Source organism: Taurulus bubalis, assembly GCF_910589615.1.
Source record: "Taurulus bubalis genome assembly, chromosome: 11".
Classification (NCBI taxonomy): Eukaryota; Metazoa; Chordata; class Actinopteri; order Perciformes; family Cottidae; genus Taurulus; species Taurulus bubalis.
In genome coordinates, this window is record NC_136599.1 from 19,809,105 (window position 1) to 19,836,007 (window position 26,903).

The 26,903-nt window shown below is 41.4% G+C and overlaps 2 protein-coding genes across 2 annotated transcripts; one reads left to right on the top strand and one right to left on the bottom strand.

The window, feature by feature from the left end:
• Nucleotides 1–12,655: 12,655 nt before the first annotated feature.
• On the top strand, nt 12,656–17,465 carry LOC306743500 (hyaluronidase-2; the record flags this gene model as incomplete). The annotated part of the gene is made up of 6 exons (XM_079226015.1): nt 12,656–13,261; nt 14,357–14,605; nt 15,083–15,229; nt 15,495–15,581; nt 15,760–15,954; nt 17,082–17,465. 6 exons carry the CDS (start codon nt 12,656–12,658, stop codon nt 17,463–17,465), a joined length of 1,668 nt encoding a protein of 555 aa, XP_079082141.1.
• A 3,599-nt stretch (nt 17,466–21,064) lies between these two features.
• Nucleotides 21,065–26,647, bottom strand: borcs6 (BLOC-1 related complex subunit 6; the record flags this gene model as incomplete). The annotated part of the gene is made up of 6 exons (XM_079225854.1): nt 21,065–21,190; nt 21,707–21,790; nt 21,932–22,095; nt 25,029–25,211; nt 25,454–25,640; nt 26,057–26,647. 6 exons carry the CDS (start codon nt 26,645–26,647, stop codon nt 21,065–21,067), a joined length of 1,335 nt encoding a protein of 444 aa, XP_079081980.1.
• Nucleotides 26,648–26,903: the final 256 nt, after the last annotated feature.

The following is a 26,903-nucleotide window of genomic DNA, read 5'->3' on the forward strand; positions in this document are numbered from 1 at the left end:
AAACATGACCTGGTCGCGCTGCCCTCACCATGGAGGAATCAAGCGCGTCTCCCCCGAATCCCCTGCCAATCAATAAAAAGAGATGGGCGACACGAATAGCCAATCAGAAAAACGTATCTGTTGTATCTGGGTGAAATTTAACCCCCCCCCCCCCCGGCCGCGCCTCCGTCCGGGGGGAGAGAGAGATGTCACGCTTACCTGTCTTAAAAACTTGAGAGCCCTGAAATAGTAACGAGGCTATTTTTAAAATGTAGGGAGTAGAAAGTACAGATATTTGCGTGAAAATGTAAGGAGTAGAAGTAAAAAGTCGTCTGAAAAATAAATACTCCAGTAAAGTATAGATACCCAAAATTTCTACTTAAGTAAGGTAACGAAGTATTTGTACTTCATACTTGACACCTCTGCTCCTCGGCATGTGGTGGATGCTTTTATCCGGAATTCCCTTTGGGGCAATGCATGCAGGAAACCACAGTGGGAATAAAATAAAAGGTTGGAAAATGTAACATCCATGAGCATTAGTTGACACAGATACTGTGAGGAATGCACTGAACTCCACAAACACACGTACATATGCACAGTTGATACCCACAGGAAACATGTGAAGGATGCGAATATACAAAGATTGTATATGGAATATATGTGTAATATATTATATGTGTAATAAATTATTTCCACATTTAATTGGAAAACTGACAGTTAACAGGGTAGAAATTCAAAGAAAAGGCCGAGGAAGAAAAGAGGGACATTTATAGAAAAAGCATGAGAGCACAGGTGCGATTCTTTGACCAGGTTATTAGCTATTGTGTGCAGTGACGGCTCTAATGGGAAAAATGACAGGTAACTTAGAAGAGAGAGATGGGATGTGAAAGGTATGGGGCCTTACATAAAGGACTAGGATGGAAATATAAGAGGCAAAATGAACAGAGACAAAAACAATGAAGGAAAAGATGATGTAGTGAGGCATAGGATATAAGCAGAAATGAGGCCGGTAGATGGAGAATATAAATATGTGATTAGTTGTGCAGAAGCCAGAGCTGCATTTTTCTATATTTTGTGTCTCCAACACAAACATAGCCCATATAAAATATCTGAGATTGGCCCAGTCCTCCATTAACACTGCACCATGCATAATCCTGAGTGATTAGCATGCACGACAGAAACAAGGAAATAACAACTTCTAATAATGTCCGCTTATAATTCACTTTAAAAATGGCAAAACAAAACATGTGATACGTGTAGGTTCAAAGAGAGGGACCCAAACACCAGAGCAACAGTTCAAAAATTATATTTATTACAAAAATAAACAGGCTGAGGGTAAAAGGTCCAAGGAATCAAACAAACCGGAAACAAGAGCACAAAAACCTAAATCCGACAGGATAACACAGTCTACTCACAGTAGTACGCAGTGACAAACAGTACAATCCGACAAGGGGACAGGAGACAAACAGGGTTTAAATACAAGAGGAAGGCAACAAGGTACAGGTGGAAAACAATGAAGGCAGCACAGGTGAAGGGAATACACAATCAGGGAACAGGGCAGACAGACGATCACGGACAATCACTGGGGCAGGAAGTGTAGGAACACAGAGGACACACAAGACAAGGACTTCACAATAAAACAGGAACCCAGAAAACCCCAAACCGTGACAGATACAACCATTCTGTATCATGGAATGGGATTGAAGACGAAATGATAATAAAATACATCTTCTACAATATTCTAAACCTTTGTCCGTGTTTAATTGTCTATTAAATGAAAATGTAAAGTAAAAAAAAAATCACTTTTGGGGTATTTTTACAACAATATATCTCTGTTTTATTATACAGTAAAACATTGAATTGTTTTTCATGGCTTATCATGAATGTAGGGCTGCATACATGACTTTATTCAGTCAAATGTGGTTTGGTGTGGTATTAGCATGTCCATGGCACGTACGCTACTTTTTGCTAACAATCACACAAGGCGTTAGGCTCGTTCGTTAGAGCTGCGCCTCGCCTGGAATCCAGACGAGAGCAGACGGCAGCAGCAGGAGGCGTTGACAAAAAACTGCAATCAAGTCGGACAGTTGTCAGCTGCCTTCAAAGTATACACAGGAAGTCATGGAAAAAAGCTCTTCCTGTTAGTTCTGAACTTTTGTTTACTTGTAGTTTACAGATCACGTTTGGATTTATTATATGTGTTTATAAATATATATTTATATATTTATGTAGAAATGACTGTGTAGCTGCATCTTTTGGTATTTTTATGTCTGCCTGTGAAATACATTACTACTGGTTTAGATAGATAGATGTGTTATGAAAATACGATTTTGTATTATCAACCACACAAGATGTGTTTTTAGATTAAACATGATACGAATAGTCAATAATCAAGGGTTAAGTATTACAAGTACACATAAAATAAGGATTTTCTACAACACGTGGTGTTTGCTGTCAGATCTAAGAGCCAATCAGCTCTCTGATGTGGCGAGAGCCAGGCGTTTCCCATCATGCACTGGGCCAAGCAGTCGTTTGAGAGCAACTGCGGCGACTGACTCTGAAATCGACAGCCGGCTTGGTCTCGTGAGAGTATCGTTGACCACGTGTGCATGACGTCAGAGCAAGTCGGGACCAAGTCGGACACAAATCTAACCGGCATGCATTGCGCGCCGATCGCCGCCGATCGATTCTGTGCAGAACTGGCTCATCTCGAACGAGCCTAGTGTGTTGTATTTTAAGAATGAGTGTGCTTTATTCGTTCGGCCACACCCACTTCAAGCAATCCAATCAAATCTTCAGGATTTTATTAATATCATAGATATATATCATCAGAAAAACATGACACAACGGTACATGGGGTTTTTCATATACAACACTGATTGAGAACTCTGTGAACTCAGCTTTCTGAAGGCCAAAACAATGTGAATGCAAATGTGAAAGACAATAATGCAGGATGACAGGCAACTAGGGAGGAAAATTATGTTCTTGATTCAACAAAGTCAGAAGGTAAAAAATAAAAAAAAGATAGATGAGATTAAACATGGATAAGGAGGAAAGAGCAAGGAGAAAGAGGGAACTGTGGTTTATTGCTGTGTCACACCAACCCAGACAGTGCTTGTGTTTGTTTTTTTTTGTAGCTGCTGAATTCTTGAAAAAAAAGTTCAATTTAAAACAACAGAGTCAAGCGTGGAAGAAAAGAGATTAGGAAGAGCGGGATTTAGGAGGGAGGGTGGGAAGGAGCCAGAGGAGAAGAAAAAGGAGGGGGAAAAAAAAATACAGGTAATAGAAAAAGGTGAGAGAGGGGGTTGAGAGCCACTGGGAGGCAGAGGAAGATGAGAAGAGACAAAAGATGAAGAAGACGAAGCAAGGGAGTGAGGGGGGAGGAGGTGGAGGAAGGAGCGGAGGACAGGTGTGATCCTCCATAGCTCAGGTGTTTGTTTAGTCAAGAGCGGTAGCGGAGAGCAGAGGATTATGGGATTACGGACAGTGTCGTTGGTCATGTGAGGTGCCGTGGTCGACACTGACCCTGCTTACCTTCTCTCAGTAAGGAAGCTTAGCCTGGCTGTGAAGGTGAGGACACACACACACACACACACACACACACACACACACACACACTCTCTGACACATGCTCACCCATCATTTTATCTCCTGCTCGACACTCAACTCCTTCTCTACCTCTCTTGTCTTTTCTTTTTTACCACTTTTTTGTGCTTTTCTTCTTCATTCCCCTCCCCTCTTCCCCTCCTGACAATTTAATTTCTCTTTTAAATTCTCTTGTCTATTTCTGTCTCTTTATCTCCCTCCCTCTCTTTCTTTATCTCTGTCTTCCAGATGTCAGGCTTATTTTTGGTGCATGTTATACATGCACATCTTATCCATGCCCTCGCGAATCCAGCAGGATTCCTTGTTGTTTCTATCTGGAAGAATAACGAATAAAGTAGAAGAAAGAGGAATAACACATTGCGGAATCAGAAGCAGTCAGTCAGACTATGTCCAGACTGTGAGGAGTAAAAACAGGAACAACCCTGGCCTTGGTAAGTTTGTCTTGACTTTCTATGGCGGTAGACATGATACCATTTATCTCAGTTGACTTCTACTGCATAATGATAATTTGAGAAAAGTAATTTAAAAAAGTGTTAAAGAAATTACATATTGTATATTCAGCAAAATTTAGACCACAAAAAGCCAAATTCAAATACATAAATAGATTTACAAGATAAGATGTTGGACCACATGACAACACAACAGTACAGATCTACTCAATTAAATTGAATACAGTCAATTTGAGTTATTCACGACATCTGGTTCAGGGTCATAATTAAAGTGAATTGCCATTTTGTTTCAAGCCATTATTCTGTTTGAATCACTGAATACATCAGAGATGTGGCCAGTCATTTAGAAGTCTGGAACCAGGCTTTTGTTCGCTTTTGTATTTCTAGGGGGATACACATTTTATTGTTTAGTTGTTTAATCAGCGGCCGAAAGACATTATTATGTCGAACAAATAGAGAAGCTCAACATCAATGTTAAATGTATCCGCTAATTTGCGCCCACAGTTCCAACAACTTGGATGGCTATAAATTAAACTAAGGTTAGGAAAATAAAGATGTATTCATCAGTTTTAAACTATTCCCCTCAAATTCAAAGGCAAGAAGTTTGTTTGTTTGATTTTACTTAAATAACTACTGTTCATCATTGGGTTTACTTTCTACACTAAAGGGTTTTCTGTCATGTTCAAAAAGTCACAACACTGAAAATAATATCCTAAAAGACCAGGATGTCTGAAAGAAATGCATGAAACAGAATTGCTTCTACACAGAAGAGTCACTGATATTGTTGTTTATATTTAACTGATTTCTTTTTTGCGTGTTCAAGTCACGTTTTAAGTATCAAAACTACTGCTGTGCTGGAGCTGATCCAGGCTGATACTGGGCTTGATTTTATGGCAGTGATGCGACTAGTGCTTCCTCAGAGTCCTCAGTGTAGAAATGTTTCATTGAGCAATAATGGCAACAACCGGTGGCTCCTACCATTTGCAATTATTTCAGATGTTTTGATATCCCACCAGAATCAACTATAATTTCCTAACTAAGTCCAGCAGTCTAGCAATGCAGTTAGCACGAACACACACTAGATATACCTGACATGCACTGTTGCATAAAATCAACAACTTTTAATATAAATTATATAAAAGATACAAACTCTTGAGGCTGTGAGGACTTCTTGTCTACGGTCAAATGTAGCGCAACCTCTAAACACTGAAACTAACTGGGTTGACTTGCTGTAGCATGGCTGCACCAGTTCTTTTCTGGGCATTAGACCGGAGTGACGGATATATCTTCCTAATCTCACTGATTTTACGCCTTGGTTGGATCCTACCGCCGTTTCCTCTCGGTTCATTGAGCAGCAGCACCAACAGAGAACACGGGGAAGTAGAATACCAGTAATTTACCCCAGTAGGCACCATTTTAAAATGTCACTGCAGAGTCAACTACTGTGATTATTTACAATAATTATGGCCCTATTCCATTTAGATGGGCTGGGGCCCTGCTATTGTGCATGTTGGCATAATTCATTTTACTGTTCATTTTACTAATTCATTGTTTACTGTAGAGGAGAAGGCTTCTGAAAAGGGCAAACTAGGAGAATCTACTCTTTCCCTGAAAGGCTCAATATGACAATTAAAAAAACATGACAATGCTCCCTATCTTTTTTCCTGAATTGTTTGAAATAGATACATGAGTTTCACAGCCTCTGGTTGCCAAATTGTTCTTTGTTTGATTGCCTTTCCTTCAACATAGCAAAGACATTTTTCAGTGTAGAGAAATTAATTGTGAGAGAACAAATTAAAACATGAGAAAATGAAGAACAAATTAAAACATGAGAAAATGAAGAACAAATTAAAACATGATAAAATGAAGAACAAATGTATATGCTGGATTCATATGCTTCATTATTCTTGGCTGAAGGACACACCGTGATACTGACATGATTTATTGATGCATTTTCCTAATTCCAAATGTGTTATTAGCATCAACTAAATGCATGTTCTTTTTGTTTGTTTACAACGTATGATTCAATTAATTGATTTTTAAAAGTGAACCTCTGAACTAGTGTGTAATATATAAGCTGACACAATGTATAACCACTAAGGTTGAAGATGTTTGCCTTGAGCTGCGGAGGCGGTGGGCTCAGGATCAGCCTCAGCCCAGACAGACGAGTAAACACAGACCAGAGGCTTTGTCTGAACAGATTAGCCAGCTATCACCTTCACCACTAGTGTGACCGGCCTGCAGCTATTGGAATAAAAAAGGGAGCCGTTTGAGACCAGATAACTGGCAGGTAATGATTATAATAACTGTGTAGGCAATCACAGGGAGTCCTAACATCTTGCCAATGAAAAACATATCAAAACAATTAGAAAGCATTATTAAAGCATCTTACTTGATATTCCACAGATTTGGAATAAATAAAACCATAAAAAAGGAATTTATCCATGTTTTCTATCCACATTTGTCACATGTTGGATTTAGAAATACGCCGATACGAGCAGTACACTGTGCATTCTGTGAACTTTGACCCGCTTAGTATTAGTGGCTAATAATGTTGGAGATCTTGGAGCTTATACAAGTGTTCTTCGGAGGTTGGTGGATAAGAACTTAAGCAAAATGCTTAAATTGGACTGAGGTGGGGGATCTGATGGATTACTTTAACCTTCAACTTACAATTTGGAACATAAAAAAAGAGTTACATTAAAATTAAAACGTGTATGTAGACTTCTTGAATATGTTAAACCTTCTCGTTCGAGTTGTTCAATGCTGAAATTAAATCATGTGACGGCCCTGCAGACATGTGTTTTCACCTGAGCCTGATTAGACACAGGACTGCGTGGGCGTGGACAGACGGCACTTGCTGGTCAAATTCGTCACTTCTTTGTGGGAAACCTTTTCCTTTCTTGTTGGTCCAAGAAGATTGAGTTTAGGGACATCACATTATTTCCAGCATAGCACCACCTGACTAGAGGTCGAATCAGCCAGGCTAATAGAAAACACCTGTAAGGGTAAAGATACATTCTCTCATTTGGCCACCTTTAAAGCATGCACATGTATTTGCATGTACAATAATAATAATGTAACGAGAGTCCCTTGGCATTTTGAGTTGCACTTTATCTCCACCAGACATTCGTCACGTAGTGTTTGTATTTTACCTTTTTAATGGCTTGGTAGAGAGCATGCAGCTAGCTGGGCTGTAGGAAGTGTTTCCACTGCTAACAAGCAATTGCTTGACCTTTTTCACCAAAATGTGACAAGTTACTGGTGAAGAAAAATAAGTTGGAGAACGTGAAAATGCTACAGCCCTTTGTGAACACCAGAGGAATGGGACACAATATAATACGGTAGTGTTCATCATTACTGCGCTCAAATGAAAAACACAAAGACATCATCTATAATTGAGACAAAATGAACGGAAAAGGAAAAATCTGACTGAGTGGAGAAATATAACAAGGCGCTTCTTCTGGATCACTAAATAATTAGATTTATATGAAAACAATGTGAATCATATACTATGGCCTTTGCAGTCTGGTCTCAACTCAATTGAACGCCTATGGGAGATTATGCAGCTCAGTGTCAGACAGCACTCCTCTAGGGCTGCTACAACGAATCAATAAAATTCGATTTTTAAAAAAGTTGGCAACGAATTTCATTATTGATTCGTCGTGTCGCGTGATTATTACGCCACTCAATAAGTCGCGGAGATGTTTGAACGAGGAAAGTACACGGCTACCGGTACCGGCGATCGTTTCTGTAGCCTGAACATTAAAATGTTAGCTGTGGGGATGCGTCCGTATTATTTGCCGAGGGAGTTCACGTCCTCCATTGTTGTCGCCATTTACGTGCCACTATCAGCTGACGCGTGTAGTGTTATGTGTAGAATAAGTTTAGGACACTGTTGTATCTTCAGCTAACTTTATTTGCTCAATATTAGCATAACACTGAGACTATAACTGACAGGTTCGTACAACTCCAAGTGCGGACTGAACACAAACCCTCTGATATCTAGGGGTGGGGGAAAAAATAGTATCGCGATATTTTGCGTGCCGATATTGTATCGATACACGGAAGCTAAGTATCGATCTTTTATTTAATCAATTATAAACTTTTTGGTGCTCAAAAAATTTAATCAATTGCTTTTTCAGTCCACTAGATGGTGCGGTGTTGTTTTCTGGTGAGGTCAGCGGAGGTCCCGGATCAGCGTGATGTTAGGAAATTGGTAAAAACAAACATGGAGGCACCGGAGAAAGAAATTAGAAATGCGCCGTCTTTGTTTAAAGCAGACGTCTTGACTTCCTGTCACTCGTAGCACCGCTGCTGCACAGCTGTTGCTTGACACACGGGACAACATGCTACACTGCGCTGGTCAAAGACGGTAAAAAAAGCATAAATCAAACTGACTACGGGTCCTCTAGCAGCGCTGGAAGTGGCCGCCATTCAGACGCACTTCCTCGCGTGAAATCCACCGAGCTGTGTGGCTACGGATAATGTTATAAATCCAGACACGAGGGCGTTTGTTGTTTCGACGTTTTGGGGATTTCCACAAGTATGAAGCAGAAAGAGTGGTTATTTCCATGGTGAATGGCGGAAATGAAAACTGCACAGATAAGCCCCGCCCCCTCAATCACATTTTGCTGCAATAAAACTGAGGTGAACAGACTGAAAATGGTATCTTCGTAGATACAATATGTTGACAACGTTTTCCTTTGGGGACAATTTGCGGTGGAAAAAAGGGAATAAATGTCAATACTCAATAAATCGCAGTATCGTGATAGTATCGAATCGGGACCCAAGTATCGTGATAAAATCGAATAGTGGGACCTCTGGTGATTCCCGCCCCTACGGATATCACATATACCTGATCACTCCGCTCTGTATGTCAATAAAATAGTACCGTTACATTACAACGCTGAGGAAGCAGTGGACACCATCCACTCCACTGTGTCTGGACTGCTGAGTCAACAGCCTGGTGCTTTTCTGACTATCACTGGTGACTTTAACCACATCACACTGGACAAAGCTCTGCCAACTTTTCAACAATATGTCAACTGCCCCACAAGGAACAATAAAACTCTGGACCTACTGTAAGCAAATGCTAAGGATGCATAGAAGGGCCACTGTCCTTCCCCCCCCTCGGCAGGTCTGATCACAACCTGGTCCAATTGACACCCAGGTATGGTCCTCTGGTGCAGAGGCTGCCTGTGACCAACAGGTCTCAGGACCAGGACTGTTAGGAGGTGGTCTCAGGAGGTTAATGACGCCCTGCAAGACTGCTTTAAGTCAACGGACTGGGATGTGCTGTGTGGACCACATGGGGAGGACATTATCAGCATGACAGACTGCATCACAGAATACATCAATGTTTTTTTTTCTTTTTCTTATCCGATTCATCGATTAATCGAAAAAATTAGCAACAGATTAATTGATTCTTAAATGAATCGTTAGTTGCAGCCCTACACTCTTCACCATCATCAGCAGAATACCGAATGAGGCAGCACAAGTACGTGTTAGGCGTTAGGTTGTACGTAACAAAAGTGAGGGGAAAGAAGTCAACTTTGATTCCTTAAAGAGACACACACTCTCCTGGGTCTCTCTTTGTTAGAGATATTCTGACAACCTCTTTTCCACAGTGTGGATGTGATAAGGTATCTTTATTTAGCCAGGATATTTCCACTGATATTTTAAAACTTTTTTACAAACTATGATTGTATGAAGGCTCACTCCATCATCAATTTCAAGCCACATCAATAATTTTTCCCGACACTGATGATGGAAATAGCTAAGAGTGAGCCATCTAGCTTCTTTCTCATCTCTGTTGAAAGTTGCACATATTCAGTACAGATCAGACAGCATGTACGGATTGAGAAGCGAGCAACATGTGTTGTTCTTGTTGCTGTGTAGCATAAATGACCAGATAAATTATATGGTATTGGATTGGTGCTTAGACTCGTGCGATATCCGCTCCAGCATTTCAGGCTGCATTGGAGCCATTTCTGATACTGGTATCGGTATCAGAACAACTCCACTCTTTAGACTACGTCAATTGCTTTGACAGAACGTCTGGCTCGCTACACCGTTGCCAAGTGGCTATTGCTCAAGCGTTCATTGACGTAGTTGAATAGATCTGGGAACTGGCTCGTGACATTTTTTAGATGGAACAGAACAGGGCCATATGGTTTTGTTGATGCTTCAGAGTGTCACTGGAGTGCTGAATAAAGTTGAGGCCAGCTCAACTTTGATTTGTACAAAAAGCAACAAGTGTCGGGCATCAGTTTGTAGCTACATGGCGGCAGTTTAAATTGAAAATGATTTGTAGAATGTTGCTGTGTCGCTGGTGGTCTGAACCCAAAATGATAGTGATGCAAATGTTTTTACATTGGAGCGAAACCCCGAGGGGCACTGACCAAGCTGCGGTATTGACGAGTTGCGGGTGAGAATGAGAGGCGTAGTTTTGGTCCATTGGTCCACAGTTGCAGCAGCAGCTGTGGCAAAGTCAAACACACAGACATGTTACATTTTTACATTTAATATCTAATTCTGCATATTTTTTAATGGTGGCCAATTTGCCAAACTGTCAATGCGGGCTAAATAAATGTTGCACAAGTTGTACAGTTCTACAGTGTATCAACATTACAATACACTTCCTGTTCACATCCACAGCACACACGTTTTGTAAACTAGTTCCAAAAGTCAGTTGTCTCAATTCTATAACTTATATGTAGATGTCAGTAGATTGTGTCTCTATGTGTGAAACACGTACGTACATTATAAATGTTGCACAAAGTTACAATATTTTACACCAAATTCTGTTTGTTAAATCAGCCTCTCGGCTGTTGTTGTTCCCACTTTGTTTTGATTGTACTGCCTACACGCAAAGCTACCACTCAGCCCCGTATAATTTAAAAACAGCAACATTTAGTGCTGCTTCCAGTCCTCATTATCTTGTGCTGCCTGTTGAACAAGAACCGACAGTGTAATTGTGGAACAACACAGTATCTTTCTCACAAATGTTTTGCTATTCAGGCTCATTATTGAGAACTACCTGTCTATTATATGGAAGGGATTTCTTCGATGCCCGCCTGTTACAACAGCATAACTGTATGTCGTATAATACTTCTACTGCTAATACTTCGACTGTTGAATTTGACAGCACAGTATCAATTCAAATCACAAGATAGGTAAGAAAACTTTTTCCAGCTTGTGATATCTCCAGATTTAAATTGGAGTCTACAAGAGATGACATTGTCACCATCTTTTTTCCTAAAATATTATGTTAAAAAGATACCTGGATTATACAGTATGTTGTCTATTTGTACCAGGTCGTCCTGCTGTTTTCATATTTGGTGATCCTAAATCTGCTTTATTTTTACCAGGGGTTTGGTTAATAACAATATCACATGGTTGATGGGCGCACAGATTTTCAAATTCATGATGGAGAAGATAATCCACATTGTTCATGGTGACACATGTCCCATAATAGGGGTACTTGAGCATGGGACTATCCCCACATGGGGGCTTGTTGAGTCAAGTACAAACACAACACAATTTTAAAACTATTCTATCCAACCATTAACCTTAACTGTTAGAATAATGGCAAATGTCTACAGCAAGCAAAGTTTTTTATGACATGCATTTATTCACAGTTATAATAATTTCGAAATGAATCAGTACCATTTTTTTCTTGAGGTTTTCTGTCTTGTAATCACACATGGGGGGCTTCTTACATCATTCATATTTAAAATATTAGTTTTAGACTTTTGCAATCTAAGTAGTTGCATGTTTTTATGCTGTGTTTTCTGGAAGCATAGATTTAGTATTTCATTTTTTTCAGCTGTTTGAGGCAACAACAAAAAATGTACACGTTTCCAAAATAATTGTGATTAAAATGGTCATTTCTTCATTGTTTCGCTATGGTTTTGGGCAACATGAAAAATTGCAAGACAGTCACTGGCAGCAGATCCGTGTAAAAACATCAAGGACAATATAGATGAGTTGCTGTCGGAACTTGTATTATTGTATTTGCATTAGATGTAAGGACAGCATTTCTCCTTTACTTCTGTGCACAGCCTTGCCCAACATTGTAAAAGCTGGACCCCAGCTGATTGTCTATCCTTTATTACTAGGTAAACCTCAGGAACTGTCACAGATTTCACCTTGAAATGGGTGAGATGATAAGAGAAGACAAGAACAGTTTAAGGGGGGATTTGAGATGTTAAAATAAGACATAGACGTGTCACAATAAAGTCCAGCTCAATAGAGAGTAGATAGAAAGAAATATCAGGAGATTCTTGCCGGTTTAATTATAGTAAAGCAATGGCAGACACAATCAATGAGACTCTGACACCCAAGTTGCTCCCCAGGCGCCGGCTAAAGGCTTAAGAATGGGTTAAATGTAGAGGTCACACTTTAAGTGAGTATGAATGTGACAATAAAATACAGTTAAATGTAATGAGCAACAAATTGTGCAGGAATAATTATATTGTCCTTCATCACCTGCTCATCATTTGATCATAATCACATCAAACGACAGACTGAAGGTTTGACTTCTGCTCTGTGTTTAACAGGAACATGATCGGCAGTGAGGGCCTGAAGCGGTGACGGCCTGAGAGGTGGCTGCTCCAATGGCGTGGGCCGAGCCACGGACCCGTCCAGACCCAAAGCCTGAACCAAAACCAACACCTCACAATCTACGGACTCAGTACACTTTTTCATCAGCTATCCTTCAAGTCCAGCCTCCATTTTTACTGCCCCTCCTTCTTCTGCTGGCGGCCTTTGCTGACCTGGGTACTGCTGGTCCACCGCAGCCAGCGTGCCCCCCTCTCCTGTCTGGACAGCCTTTCATCATCTTCTGGGGCATCCCTGACTCTTCCTGCTCCGGTCGGCCAGATCCTAGATCTTTCGGGATGGAACTGGAGGGCCGTGTGGCCGTCTTTTATGAGGACACGCTGGGGAACTACCCTTATTTTATAGACAAAGACACACCGGTCAATGGGGGGCTACCACAGCACACACGGCTAGACAACCACCTCCAGAAGACACAGCAGGACCTGGAAGCAGCTTTACCTGCCCCGAGGTACCTTGGGCTGGGGGTGCTGCGCTGGGCAGAGTGGGTCCCCCAGTGGCCAAGGAACCGAGAGAGGCAGGCGATGTATCTGGAGGCATCGAGAGACCTGCTCAAGACTTTCTTTCCTAACTGGACCCCGGAGGAGGTGGAAAAGTGGTCACAGGTAAGGATAGATGATAAAGAGTAAGGAAAGAGTGGTAACTGATAAGAAGATGGATCAGGGATCAAGGTACACTTTCAAAGTTGTTGGCAGATGTTGAAGTTGTTTCCAATAGTGTTTATTCTTTAGTAAAGAAAATAATCTTTGATGCTAAAATCCAGTGGGACTTGAATACTAATAATATTGTTACGGTACCATTTGGTTTTGGTCAATACAGCAAAGTTACTATCATGTTGGCAATGACATCTTATTGTGATGTTATGAGGTGAGCACATTTTAAAGAGGAAGGAGGGAGGACGGATCGTATTTATGAAGCACAACAGCAGTGAGTGAGGAAGAGTTGCAATATGCAATTACTCGATGTGATGACCTGACAAAGTGAGCCCTCCTTTGCTTAATTCCCTCAGCAGAAACATGGCATCAAAGTTGCAATGAAGGATTAAAACAACTTCACTCTGATACGGTGAACTACATTCAGTCGGTTTGGAAAGATGAGAATAGTAAGCACACAAAAGCCTATAGTTAATGTGAATAAAGCTGAATTGGAAAATATGTGATAAGAAGGACACGGTAGACATGCTGTTGATTTGTGGTTTCACTAGAACATTTTATACTAAAGTAGCGGCTTCCGGATAAGCGAAATCCAGGCTAAAAAGGTAACCAAAGTTAAGCTAATTAACATGGTATAGGTTTGTTTAATCCGTAAAAACAACAACAGGGAAGTCTTCTATTTACCGTGACGTTGCCAGGCAACCGGCAGAGACAGATTAAACAAACGAGTACAAATTAGTGAGCGTCAAAGATGCTCGACCAAAAGAACTGTCCCCAGTTGTCTCCAGCTTCAAATGTAAGGCAAAGACATGAGAGTGGTTATCGATCTTCACATCTAGCTTAACAAGAAAGCAAACTAAAGTGTCAAACTATTCACTAAGTCCAATGCTGCCATAAAACTGTTCTGCTGATTTGCAAATTGTCCAGAATTACAGTTGACACATTTTGGATCGGTTTGATGATTTCATATTCACTGTACACAAAAACCCTGAACAAATGTAACATGTGTGTAAGGGACTAAGAAAGGATGTGTCGCTCTCATCATAGGTGGACTTCGAGGCAGCTGCCCAGTCAGTAATGACGGAAACTCTACGAGAGGTCAAAAGGTTAAGGCCCAAAGCATTATGGGGCTTCTCCCCTTACCCCAGCTGCTACAATGGCGATCCGGCACAAACCATGTTGGCCAACTACACCGGCCAGTGCCCTGCTGCGGAGACCGCCCTCAACGACGAGCTTCTGTGGCTATGGAAACGAAGCTCCGCCCTCTACCCGCTGCTCACCCTGGAGAAGCTGCAGGTGGGCAACACCACTGTGTGGGACTTTTGCACGTCTTTTACACGTCTTTTCACATTTTAGTTTTTTTGTTAAGGCAGATTACGATCATGATTGCAGTTAAATTAAAACAAAACGTACCTCTGAGATAAAACGTGTTTTTTAAAACCTGCATTCACATAATTACTAAGATTTGGCAGGATACAAACAGGAACAAAACAGTGTGGAGGAAAGAGAGATCCAGTCACAAGAAGTTGTCAAAACAACTCAAGCTTGCCCCATGAACTGCTAACAGCTCCAAGTGTAACACCAACAAACAAATGAAATGAAAAATGTTTGCTGCATCAGTGAGACAACTTCTCCTTGTTAAATCCAGTGCATGGCAACATTTCTGTGAGCCAAGAGAAGCAACTTCACTATAAAGCAACCTGAGTATTGAATACTTGTGATGTACTTGGTTTACAGGTAAAAATGTGTACAATCTGTCCCCCCTTTTTGTAGTGTGGGACCTCTGGAGCCAGGCTTTACTTGTCCAGTCAAATCAGAGAAGCACTACGAGTATCATCTCTGACTGGGACTGCGTCGGATCTTCCTGTATTCCCATTGGTCAAGAGTGTCTATGCATCGACTAACACTTTCCTGTCACAGGTGAGATATCGACGTCTGGCACTTGATCCAAGCACCCTGCACACGCAGCTACGAGGAAGCAGAGCAGAAGTAGATTCATTTTGAATCACAGCACGAGTTATTCACTGTCCCATTGTTTGAAAAAGGAAATAATAAAAAATGTGAAGGTGTATTTGGTCCACACTTGTATCCTCAGGTGACAAGTATAACGCTGTTTTTACTGTATCATGCTATGAAGAGTACAACTACAAAAACAGCGCTTCTTTGTATAATGTCTTGTTAACAGGCAGACCTGGTTAGCACCATAGGCGAGAGCGCTGCCATGGGAACAGCTGGAGTTGTCATATGGGGGAAGAGTGAGACGAAGACGGAGGTATACAGTTATACATTTTCTTAAAGTGCATACACCCACGAATATGTCTGAATTTTTTAAGATTGCAGTTCTTAAACACACTATATTACCATTTCACTTGTTTTATCTCACTAATTAAAACTTCAAAGATGGCTTTGCATTGGCAAACATGTCTCTTCTTAAACCTGTCCACTCCCAGAGAGAGTGTCAAGACCTGGCAGAGTTTGTCCGCAAAGTCCTGGGACCCTACTCCATCAACGTAACCACAGCAACCCGACTCTGCTCAGCCTCTCTCTGCCAGGGAAAGGGTCGTTGCGTCCGTCAAAATCCAGAGAGCTCCGTCTACCTCCACCTCCCATTGCAGTCCGAAGTGGTGGAGAAGGTGACGGAAAAGGTGAGGGAGCGTAATTCATTTTAAGCAGGTTTCAAGATGTATCTGTGCTGGATTCATAAAGCTCTGTTTATGAATTGTATTCCAGATGTCATTAATCCTGAATCACACTCCTACAGTGAGCCAAAAATAGATGACGACATGATACCTGTTGTTCAGATGTAAAACAGACTTGTTCTGTCCACGGTGACACGAAGAGTCTTATTGCAGATGAAGCTTTTTCAGTTTCCAGTTAATTAGCAACGCAAAGCTAATTAACTACTGCAGTCGAAAGCAAAGTTCACGACATACAACTAGTCAGAGCCCTGAACTGTTCTAATTACAAATCAACAGGTTGTGTAATGAGGAGTCTGGAAGTTGTTATTTTCACATTACATGACTGACAGTGGGTCAAACTAAAGATCCTTGATATTGTCGTTGCAGCAACAACTTTGGTCTGTGTTGCATTGATATGAATTTACATAACTAAAGTGTGAGCGAGGTGTCTGCAATAAACAACTGGGCGCATAGTACAACGTGTCTTCAAATGACTTTATTATTTGAGGAAATCATGCTTGTAGAAAGGTAAACAAGGACGCATGATGGTGAGATAAAAGATTATAGTACAATGTCTTGAAAAGATGAACGCTCCTTAAAAAAAAACGTTGACTTCCCGCCCTTGATACTGAACATGTTGAAAGGCGATCGTTAAAGGAGACACAAGTTCTCAATTTGTGTTCTGTGTGGAGTTGGAAACCGAACAACTTTTTTGGACTCACGACTAATAAAGATAACCAAGACAACAGCAGGGAGTCCAGTAGCCTGAGGATCTTCTGTCTTTAGACAGTAAGAAAGCAGAGAGGGAAACAGTAGTCGAGACACAACAGAGGAAGATATGCTGGAACACTGAACACAAGAACACTGTGTTCTCTGGGAGCACTCATCACTTCTCTGTTGTCATAAAGTGGGAGACACAAATCTGAATATTGCTGCAACTGCAGAGCATGCAGAACAAAGTTTGCTATTTCCATCTGAATTTAACCCATAGTATTTAATATCGAGTTTTCAGACTAATGTCATAAAACGTTTCACTATTCCCTGTGAACAGCAACAATGTTTGCTAATGTTGACTTCATTTTTCTATCCATCAGGAGGAGGTAGAAAAAGCCACAGATCAGCCGGACACGAACACTAGACCAGCTGAACCCGACCCGGCTGAGGTCTGGAAGAAGGACTTCCAATGCCAGTGGTACAAGACTGCAGACGGGGATGTCTCAGACCAGCAGTCGCCCAAAGACGGGGCATCCGTTGGGGGTACAGCGAAGGAAAAAGCTGGAGATGTATCGGTGACGACAGCAACTCCCACAACAAAAGGTGCCTCTGTGATCGAGTTGAGAGGAAGCAGTTCACCTGGAACCGGAAGCCCGACGCCTTCACTGGAAGTAACTACAGACGGTGGAACAAATTCACTGAGTGCCCCAAACCTTACTGTTCTGCTGTTGCTCGTGGCCGGAAGTCTTTGCCTGGAACCTTAAAATGAGAACAAACCATCCTTCACCTGGACGGTCTGGGCTATAGCTCCAATATGAGCCCTTCTGAAGTGCCCTTGAGCAAGACAATGAATCCCTGCTAGCTGCAGGTGTGCTGCTTTGTATAAAAACTATTTTAAATTAAAAAAAGACAACAAACGATGTTCAGAGCTGCAACTTCAAACCTATCACTGAATGTGCCAAGAGACAGCAGTGGTACGAACACTTTTTTCCCGGTTCTACAGGCTGTATACAAGCCTTTCAGGAGAAAAGAGACATACAAGATAGACCTTTTGTCATATCAAGTCAGTCAGTCGCTACACCGTCACCACACATATATGAAAGCAGTCTGTAAAACCTGCAGTTTTATATTTTCTTTGCACATTTTGTTTATACATTTTAGACCTTTGTGAAACGGTAATTATTTCATCATTTTAAGGCCTAAAAGAGTTTCTCTTTCCATTATGTAGACGTGTTGTGTTAAAAAGGCTGGTTCAGCTAAAACATTTTATTATATTCATCTTCACTGAATTGGTGTGGCAGCAGAGATGTCAGAGACCAATATATTAAATCCTTAAAATGAAACCAAACCTATCTGCATTGCTAGATAGTAGAACGGTTGGAGAGACCTTTTGTTTATTTGTAAATTGGGTGAACTGGTCATTTAAGCTGTTTTACAGAGCTTGTCATTTCCATAAATGTTTCAGCAGTTGGAGTCACATGCTTAATGCAATTTCAGACAAACAGAATGTGTCAACTCTGACCTTCAAACGTCCAGGTTTTACGTTGTGGATTGTTGATGTCTTCAAGAGGCCCATCTGCTGAACTGCAGCTCTATCTCCTCTGCCTGAGTTCTGGCAAAGCCCGTCAAAATTAAACATGGCCCTTTTTTTAAATATCGCAGCGGGAAAAGCAAGTATAAATAATCAAATGAATGATGGCTGAATTCCATTGAAGTTCCAGGGCCCTCGTATTGAGCATGCTGGCTCACTGCTTACTGTGACAACGAAACAGAGCAATCGTTACTGCTATTAGTAACACCGCTGTGACAAGTCAAAATATCTGCGGTGAACGAGACCAATTGGTCTCACCCGCATGTAGTTAAAGCTCCTTCAACTCTTATTGTCCTTAGAATAAAGTTAGTTATAAATACAGTAGCTGTAACTTAAAAGGACGAACCTTTAAATTCAGAAAGCACAGCACTTCAGTACCTGTATATATTTTTTTGTAAGTCAGAGTTGTTTTTATCTGCTTCCTTCACTTCCACTGGTTTGAGCACTGAAGGGTTTGAGTGCTCCTTGAGGCAGTTGAAAAAAGAAAGAAAGGAGGAAACATTTGTTCTTGCAGCTCATGTAAATTTATTTAGTATTTTTCATTAAAATATACACTCAAGACGAAGGGTATCTAAATTGTTTTTTTTGTTACAGAAAGAGATCATATCTACACAGGTGCATCATCTGATTGTACAACAGAAAATTAATTAAATCGTACATTTACATTATGAACAAAGACATCTTCTCATATCTCCCATCTCAAGGATCCATTCTCACCTTAAATCTACTAAGACTCCCAAATGTCCCCTCTCTGGACATTTACCTTCATCTGCAAAAGAGCATTATTTCCGTAACAAAGGAAGCAGACTCGTTCCATTCTTTAATGTATGCTTTTTAAAAGATGCAGCCCTTCCTCTTTGCCAAAAAGGCTGAGGAAGATGACAATGAGACAAAGAGCAGATTTTACACAGAATGCCATTAACATCTTTCTCACAGAGGTGCAAACACATTAACACGCTTAACAATGCAGAACCAAGGCTAAAATGTGGACCCACGTTGCTTCCAGTATTGCTTTCATCAAGTTTTTAGATGAATATTCCAAAATCCACCAAACTACATGTTTACTGCTATCAGTAATAGGTACATGTAAAAGCAATAGTACAATGATCTACTACAAGGCCACCCACCAGTGCAATGACAGACGTACCACAGTCTCTCCATTTATTCAAGTAAAAAGCTCCATGACAGCAAATGGCTTCAGGTCGGTAAAGTAACAGCCGAGCGACACTGGAGTTGTTCAGTAGCTTTGCTCTCGAGTAAATGAATAAATACTTCAATTTAATGTGACACAAGTCCACGTTAGTTGGCGTGCAAAGGCTGAATCCCGACTTCCTTTGTTGAAACAAGTTGTCCAATCCTTTTCAATGTTGAAGAAAACAAAAGCGAGGACAAGCTGCACAGAAACGTAGCTGTCGCTTCTTTGTGACGGGTCAGCACAAGCAGAAGCAAACCAGAACTGGTTTGAAGTTCATTTACAGAATGAATGACACTCGAGGCAGTTTGTTGGCTACTTGCATGCCTGGAATTTAAATTAGATTTTCAATAAGACTTCCTGAAAGTCTTCAGGTTGGCTACATTTATCAAATGTTTCTACTTTTGATGATATTTAAAAGTCAAATAAGGACAAAGCTTTTTAAATATTTAATGCCATTGAGAATGTATGTATATGCAATATGAATTTTTTCCGGTTATTTGCACAAAAACATCTTGGATTGTACAAAAGGTGATGTTGTAGGACACCTGGCTGGGGGTGGCTTTAAATTGCAGAAGCACACCTGTGATTTTTTTAATTTGGAAGTTTTTTAATTAATAAACAACATGACAGAATCCGCGTAGAAAAAGTGAAACGGTTTCATTACCTTCGACAACCACCCGCAAGCAGCGTTTGAGCTTAACCTCCAAATGCTCCAGAGTACAGTGGGAAACAATTCTGGCTGTACTGATTATTTTCCAGTGACACCAAGTAGCAGTGCTGTTGCAATGTCGTTGAAAAAGCAAACATGCTGAGGAAGCTGAATAAATAAACATTAAAATAAGACAGCCAGAGACAGAAACGATGCTCCTCTTTCCTCATTAAGCCTGCAGTGAAAAGAATCTGATCTTTGTTGCATAAGATTAAAAAACTTTCTGTTCCTGTGCAAAAGTCACTGTCTTCTGAGCAGTTCATACTGGCCTCTCCATAAGTGAAGGGAGAGTCAGAGAGAGAGAGAGAGAGACAGAGAGAGAGAGAGAGAGAGAGAGACATTGCCCCCATGTGGGGAGTAAAGATTAGTGCAATCTGAACAAAGCGGCCTGGACGGATAATGACACAATATTCCTCCTCAGACTGTAAACACATCTTCAAGGATCTGTTTGTATGCGTGTCTGTGTGTGCACGTGTGAGTGCGAGAGTGTGTGTGTGTGTGTGTTCAGGGCACTTGACTGAGTGTCTCCAAAACGACAATTTCATTAGAGGAAGTGAGGGTGGCTTTAAAAAAATACAAAATAAATAAGAGAACGCTCAAACCTGACAGCAAATCAATCACAATTCAGTTGGAAACTCACTGAACAAACATGGTCGTCTTCGAATGAGGACAGGACTATGAGAGACAATAATCCAGCATGCCGAGTAGCAATGGTTCCTGGAATCCAGAGGAGCACTTAATCTTGGCTGCAGTGTGTGTGCTACCTGCAGATAGGTGTGTTTACTTGCAGACATCATCATACAGGATACGTTTGATGTTGGGTCTTTATAGCTGGCTGGGGGCGTGTCTTCAAATCGGAGAGGTGGGGCTACTTGCAGATCGCCTCCAGAGCGTCTAGGGTGCGTTTAATGTCACGGATCTGAGCCGCCAGGGTGTGTATGGGCTGCATGGAACGATCCAACTCCTCACAGCGAGCCATCAGTGTGTACATGCCCTATGGGAGCAAAAATACAGGACAAACAACAAAAGTGGATGCTTTAATATATACCTGTGAGTAAAATGACGGGTACATGGAAAGAATAAAAACTAGCAGGCTGCAGCGCATCATTCGCTCTGCCGAGAGGGTGATTGGTCCCTCACTGACTGACTCTGTCACCCCCCAGGACCATTTCCTAGAAATTCCTTGTAGGTGAAAACATTCATGCCAATAAATGGTTCTGATTCTGATTAAATGGAAGTAGTATATTGTGTCAAAAAGGATGTAGAAAAGAGAACAATTAAAATGTCGACAAAGTGAAAGAAGAAGCTCAGCTGTCATCAATCGATAATCCCTCCTGCCCCCCTTTTAACATTTATAATTCATTTTCTGGAGAACCCTTAACTTGCTCTTTAGGTTTTGTAATTTTCTACATTTCCCAGAAACTTCCCAGAAACAACCCCAGAGAACATCTTTCTGTCAAAGTAACGCACACACACACACACACACACACACACACACACACACACACACCTTTATACTCATGTCCACAGACTCTCCCAAGCTGTCAACAGAGTCTCTGTAGGTCTGGATGTAGCCCACACTCAGAGCGGTCATCTGGAAGAATCATGAAAAGAGAGACCAATCAATCACAAAAACAGATTTGGGTGATAAATATACAGTCTGTGAGTGTGAGAGACGATATTAGAGGATGAAACAGAATGATGAAGCTACGAACAGACAGACTTTCAGACTCACATTCTGGATAGTTCCATTGAGGCTCCGCATCATCATCTCCACACTGTGCGCCACTTCCTGGGTGTGTCTCTGAAGATCCAATAGGACAGCTGGATCAATGGGCGGGATGTCTGCTGGTCTCCGTGACAAACCCCGGCTGCGGTAGATGGGACCTGAACAGTCCGCTGGGAAGAAATAATTATGAAATTTAACGGATAATATACACACGTAGGGCTACAACTAAAGTTTGATTTCAATTGACTTTTTGATAAATAGTATAAGCTGTAAAAAAAAAAAAAAAAACTTAATTGTGAAAATTCCCAGAACACAAAGAGCTGGTTTGGTGTTTTGTTCGAACAACAAATCAATAAAGATTTAAAATGGATTAAAGCAGAAAATCTTCACATTTGAGATGCTGGAGCCAGCTAATGTAAACATTTTTGCTTGATAAATGTCAAATGATTAATTGATAAAAATAAATGTGGATTACTTTTTTTTCCCCAGGACAAAACACAGGCAGTCAGAGGAAGGCAGAGGGTGATGCAAACAGGCACAATGTGTGTGCAAGCACAGGCTAATAATGACGACTTCAAAGAAATCGGTTTTCCAAGCGAAAAAAAAAACTAAACGTCACACAAATTACGCGCCGGAGCGAATGAAGAATTATTCCCATTTGAAGGAACAGCTGGGTCTTAAAAAAAAATAAGACAGCCAGCACAGATTTAAACAAATTATGGCAATTAATTAAAAGAACACATATGCTCTGAATAGCAAAGTAAAAGAAATAAGCAGGTTTCCGTCTCTGAAATTGATTCCTGTCAGGCTGCAGCAGGACCTCAGTTATAAACCCCTCCAGTCTAAACTAAGTCCGAGTCATCTATCCTAATTGAATCAGCAGGTAGAGGGAATGAGCTGCCAGCGAGGGCATATTGACTGTGTTCCCCGTTTAAATTGAGTGGCCATTTCAGCAGACACGCGAATACAGATGGATTTTTCCTCTGGGTGAAGGGCAGCGGTTCAGACTCTTTTCCCTCAGAAAATTTCACAAAACAGATGGCTGCCAGTGGATAGACTTGACTTTTTCAACCTGCTGATTTCATAGAGATGATTTCCTTTCTGCAATTTCTGAAATAGCTGCACGTGTGAGCATTTTGAAAACTATCCCGTTGCTATTTCTGTGGGGTTGAGTCTGGGCTGCAAGTTAAAACATATGGTGAGGCGGATTTAAATGTGCCAGGACAAGTTAATATTGAACATGTTGCAACATTTAGAAGCTTTTTTTTTTTGCTGCTGGGATCGTTTGTTCTGTACATCCCTCATGTGGAGCAGGTGACTAAGCTGATAGCAAAACGGTGATAACATACCATGCATGTCCCATATTGACTATTCACTAGTGTTGAACGTGTCGGTTGCATTAAGTTAGCACTCACCACAAACCTCCATTTCACAACTGTCATAATTAAAGTTTTCGACCAGTCTAACCAACAAGCCAACTTTTCTCTCTGAACATGAAACCTTCCATTTTTGACTGCGATAAAGATGCGAGCATCGCACCTGTGAAGTTTGTGTTATGGCAACACTTTGCTTCACTATTCTTGAAACAAAGCTATCATAAGTTCACAGTGGAACTCTTCATTGAATCGATACATCTCAGTCTTATCAGTTTTACAGTCATTTTTCTTGAATCTCAGCCAGCACGTCAAATAATGATTACCTGACGCCTTAATGCTAAACTTAACTTTTTCCACAATTAAGCATGTTCAATTTAGTCATGTTTTAAGAGCTTCCACACAAGTCTACTAAAACATACGGTGCAGTGTTTAAACTGAGGACAGTCCAGTCATCACTCTCCACAGGGAGACCGGGCACAGCGAGCACCAAGTTCGCGACACAGTCCGGGCGACGGGTGCTGTAAAGCTGACACGGTAGGAGTCGCGAGCCACCTTTTATTTTTCGACCCTAATTAGAAGAAGTAATGCGCACGGAGAAGGCCAGCCGGCCTCCCGTTGAGAAGTGAAAAAAATATGTTCAGGATAATTAGAATATTAGTAGTAATAGAAAAGACTTGGTAATTCATGGGAAATACTGCACTGAATGATCAAGAACATAAAATACAGAAATAGGATGGATTACTACAAAAGGAGATATCATCAGTCTCAAATCACTAAATAAGTACAATTTGCCCAGAGCAAGGTAACTTAACAAAGCTGCTGCATTATGAAAACCTGCAGGGCGGCAGATGATTCATGTAAGGCTCCATCAGTTCCTCATGAGACGGCAGATACAGCATTTAATTTGCTTAAGATAGTGCATTGATTCTCCATTATTTATTATGGGTTAGACATGACCAGAGTTATGCATAAATGATGGGTGGTGGCTGACTGGGCCCATTAGCCTCTGGGGGGGAAAAGCTGGCTGTGAATCCGACTTCAAGTCAGACCCCTGCACCAGCACCACTGCTCGTAAAAATGCTATTAACCTGCTAAAATGCCATTTCTGACACCTCTCTGTGCAGAGGAAAATACAAACAGTTTGTCTGTCGCAGTTATAAAAGTAACACTGCACTACGCACATCCTCTACCAGCCCAGTCGGCAGGTATAAATGTTGGCATTGGACGCAAACCAAGAAATACGCTGAATTCGGCTAGAGCTGCGAAGTGACGAGTGACATATGTATAAAAACACGAGTAAACATGCAAGTAAGTGCGTGGGAGGGGTGGTGGATGGGTCAAATAAACACATGACTTTTGAGAAAGGTCCATCGAACTGATGACGAAAAGTATTTAAGAAATGTTCAATGCAAAAAATTATTTAGGCGACTGGGTTGCCTCTCCATGTATACATATACTGTATGCACGGGTTTCTTCTGCAAGTCAAATGCAACACAACATAAAGCGCACCAAAAGATAAACATATATACTGTATATGAGATGTAGTTACACTTTCTCTGATGCTTACAAATCAGCTGTAACCGCCGCATGAGAGCAGTGAGCGTGCGGGCGTGACCAAGCATGAACGTACACTAAAAGCACGCGCGTTGTGATTTCCAATAATGAAGAAAATTCCCCTAATCAGCTTGAAAATAATCTTGTGAAGGGTCCTTCAGCTCCATACTCACAGTCACTGCAGTCCAGACTGGGCTTGGAGCTCATTTTGATTTTCTGCTCCAGGTTCTTGGTGATGAAGTGAGTCAGGTCACCATCCTGGCTGACTGTCCCCTCTAGCTCCAGAGCTGAGGAGATTGTGGCCCTCCGGCCCTCTGACTGGCCACCTCTGCCCCCTACCCGTGCCCCCGAACCACCTGTGGTGAATACACCAAAAGCAGCTGAATAAAGTTGTAAAATATTCCCAGTAATTACTGACTTATCAAGAGATGGAAGTCCGACTTAATGTAGTTACAATTTCCACTATATTTCTGTTAATTTATTGCGTTACTAAAAGAGTTGTTTTTTTGCGGGCTTATAAATAGAATACAAGTAAAGAGACGGGGAACGAGCTTAACTGCAGTAAACACAAAATCAAACCTGTTTGACAGATATCTACCTCCACAAGCTTGGCTGATTTCATCCAGACTCTTGCTGTCCTGCATTCCCCTGACGTTGCGCACCCAGACCTGGGCCATGACGTGGGGAGGGCAGGGGATATCGTCTGAGGGAAGAAGAGGAGGTGGAGGAGCGGAAGAGGACGAGGTGCTGGGACCAGGGGCTGATGAGGAGTAGTGTCGGGAAGACTAAAATGAAGGGTGAGGTGGTGAATAGAGAATGGAATAGAAGAGGAAGTGAATAAGAGAAGTTAAGTTACTGCTTATTAAATCACGCTGAACAAAATCATTATGAAACCAGCCCAAGAGCTACACATTTGTCTTCCTGTTCGTAAACCCTCTCTTCTAACTGATGAATTTCTTGTCTAGCCTTCAAATTTAGCCATTTGGAAAAATGACGACCAACTTTGTTGTGAGACGTAGTTGGTAAATGTGTTGTAGTTCATTTGAAGCCCACTAAAGTCTCAGAGTTAAATCTATTTAAAAGCAAGCAATGAAATCAAGATGGCTCCACAACATTTACTTGTATTGAACTCTTAATCCTATGATGACCTCCACTCTCTGGTACACATAATCTAATAAAAATTACGATAAGCGTCCCTCACCTCCACCTCTGTTCTCCCTCCTGCACGCTGATTTATCCACTTTTTTTCATTTTTCTCATCGTCCTCCTCATCCTGTTTCTCCTTCTCTCCATCTTCCTCCTCGTCTCGACTGTCGGTGTCTCCATCTAAAGTCTCCTGTCTGCCTGTAGCGGCAGGACCTCCTCGCTGAGACGACTCTTTGGAGTGTGCTTGCTGTGCTGGGTCCCACAACAGAGCTGCATCAGGAAGCTCAGTATTGTGAGAGGCCTTGTGAACGTCTGTGTCTTTGGAGCCTGATTCCCAGTCTTCTGAGTCTCCTGTGCAGGAGGCAGCAGGGAGCGAGGCGTCCGTCACATGAGAGGTGTGCAGCGATAAACTAGTAGATGTTCTCCCATTATTGTACGTCTCTATGGCCAAGTGGCCTTCACCATCGTAAACTCTGTTTTCTGTGAGTCCAAGCGCTCTGTCCTCCGGTGCCTCCCCAGGACAGGGCACTCTCCCACCACATTTTACCGAGACCGGAACGTGAGGGCAGTTCTCTGAAGAGACGGCTGTCACAACCCCGTTAGCCGTTTCTGGCACATCTGTGCCAATCACAGGGGAGAGACTCATCCCTCCACCTGCTGGAGGGATGAAGAAAGAAGGATGTTAGAGACTTTTTTTAAATCCATATTTAATTGTCAAAAGGGTTTACCATGTCCCATGGCGGACTGGGGATGGGTATCATTATTAGTAACCAGTGTCAATGTGATATTTTAATACTGATAAAATGTTCTTTTTTTATACTTTTGTTTAAAGGAATATAAACAAAGTTAACCTCTTTTATTAAATGGAAGCATACGTATTAAAAAGGAATATACAAGGAATC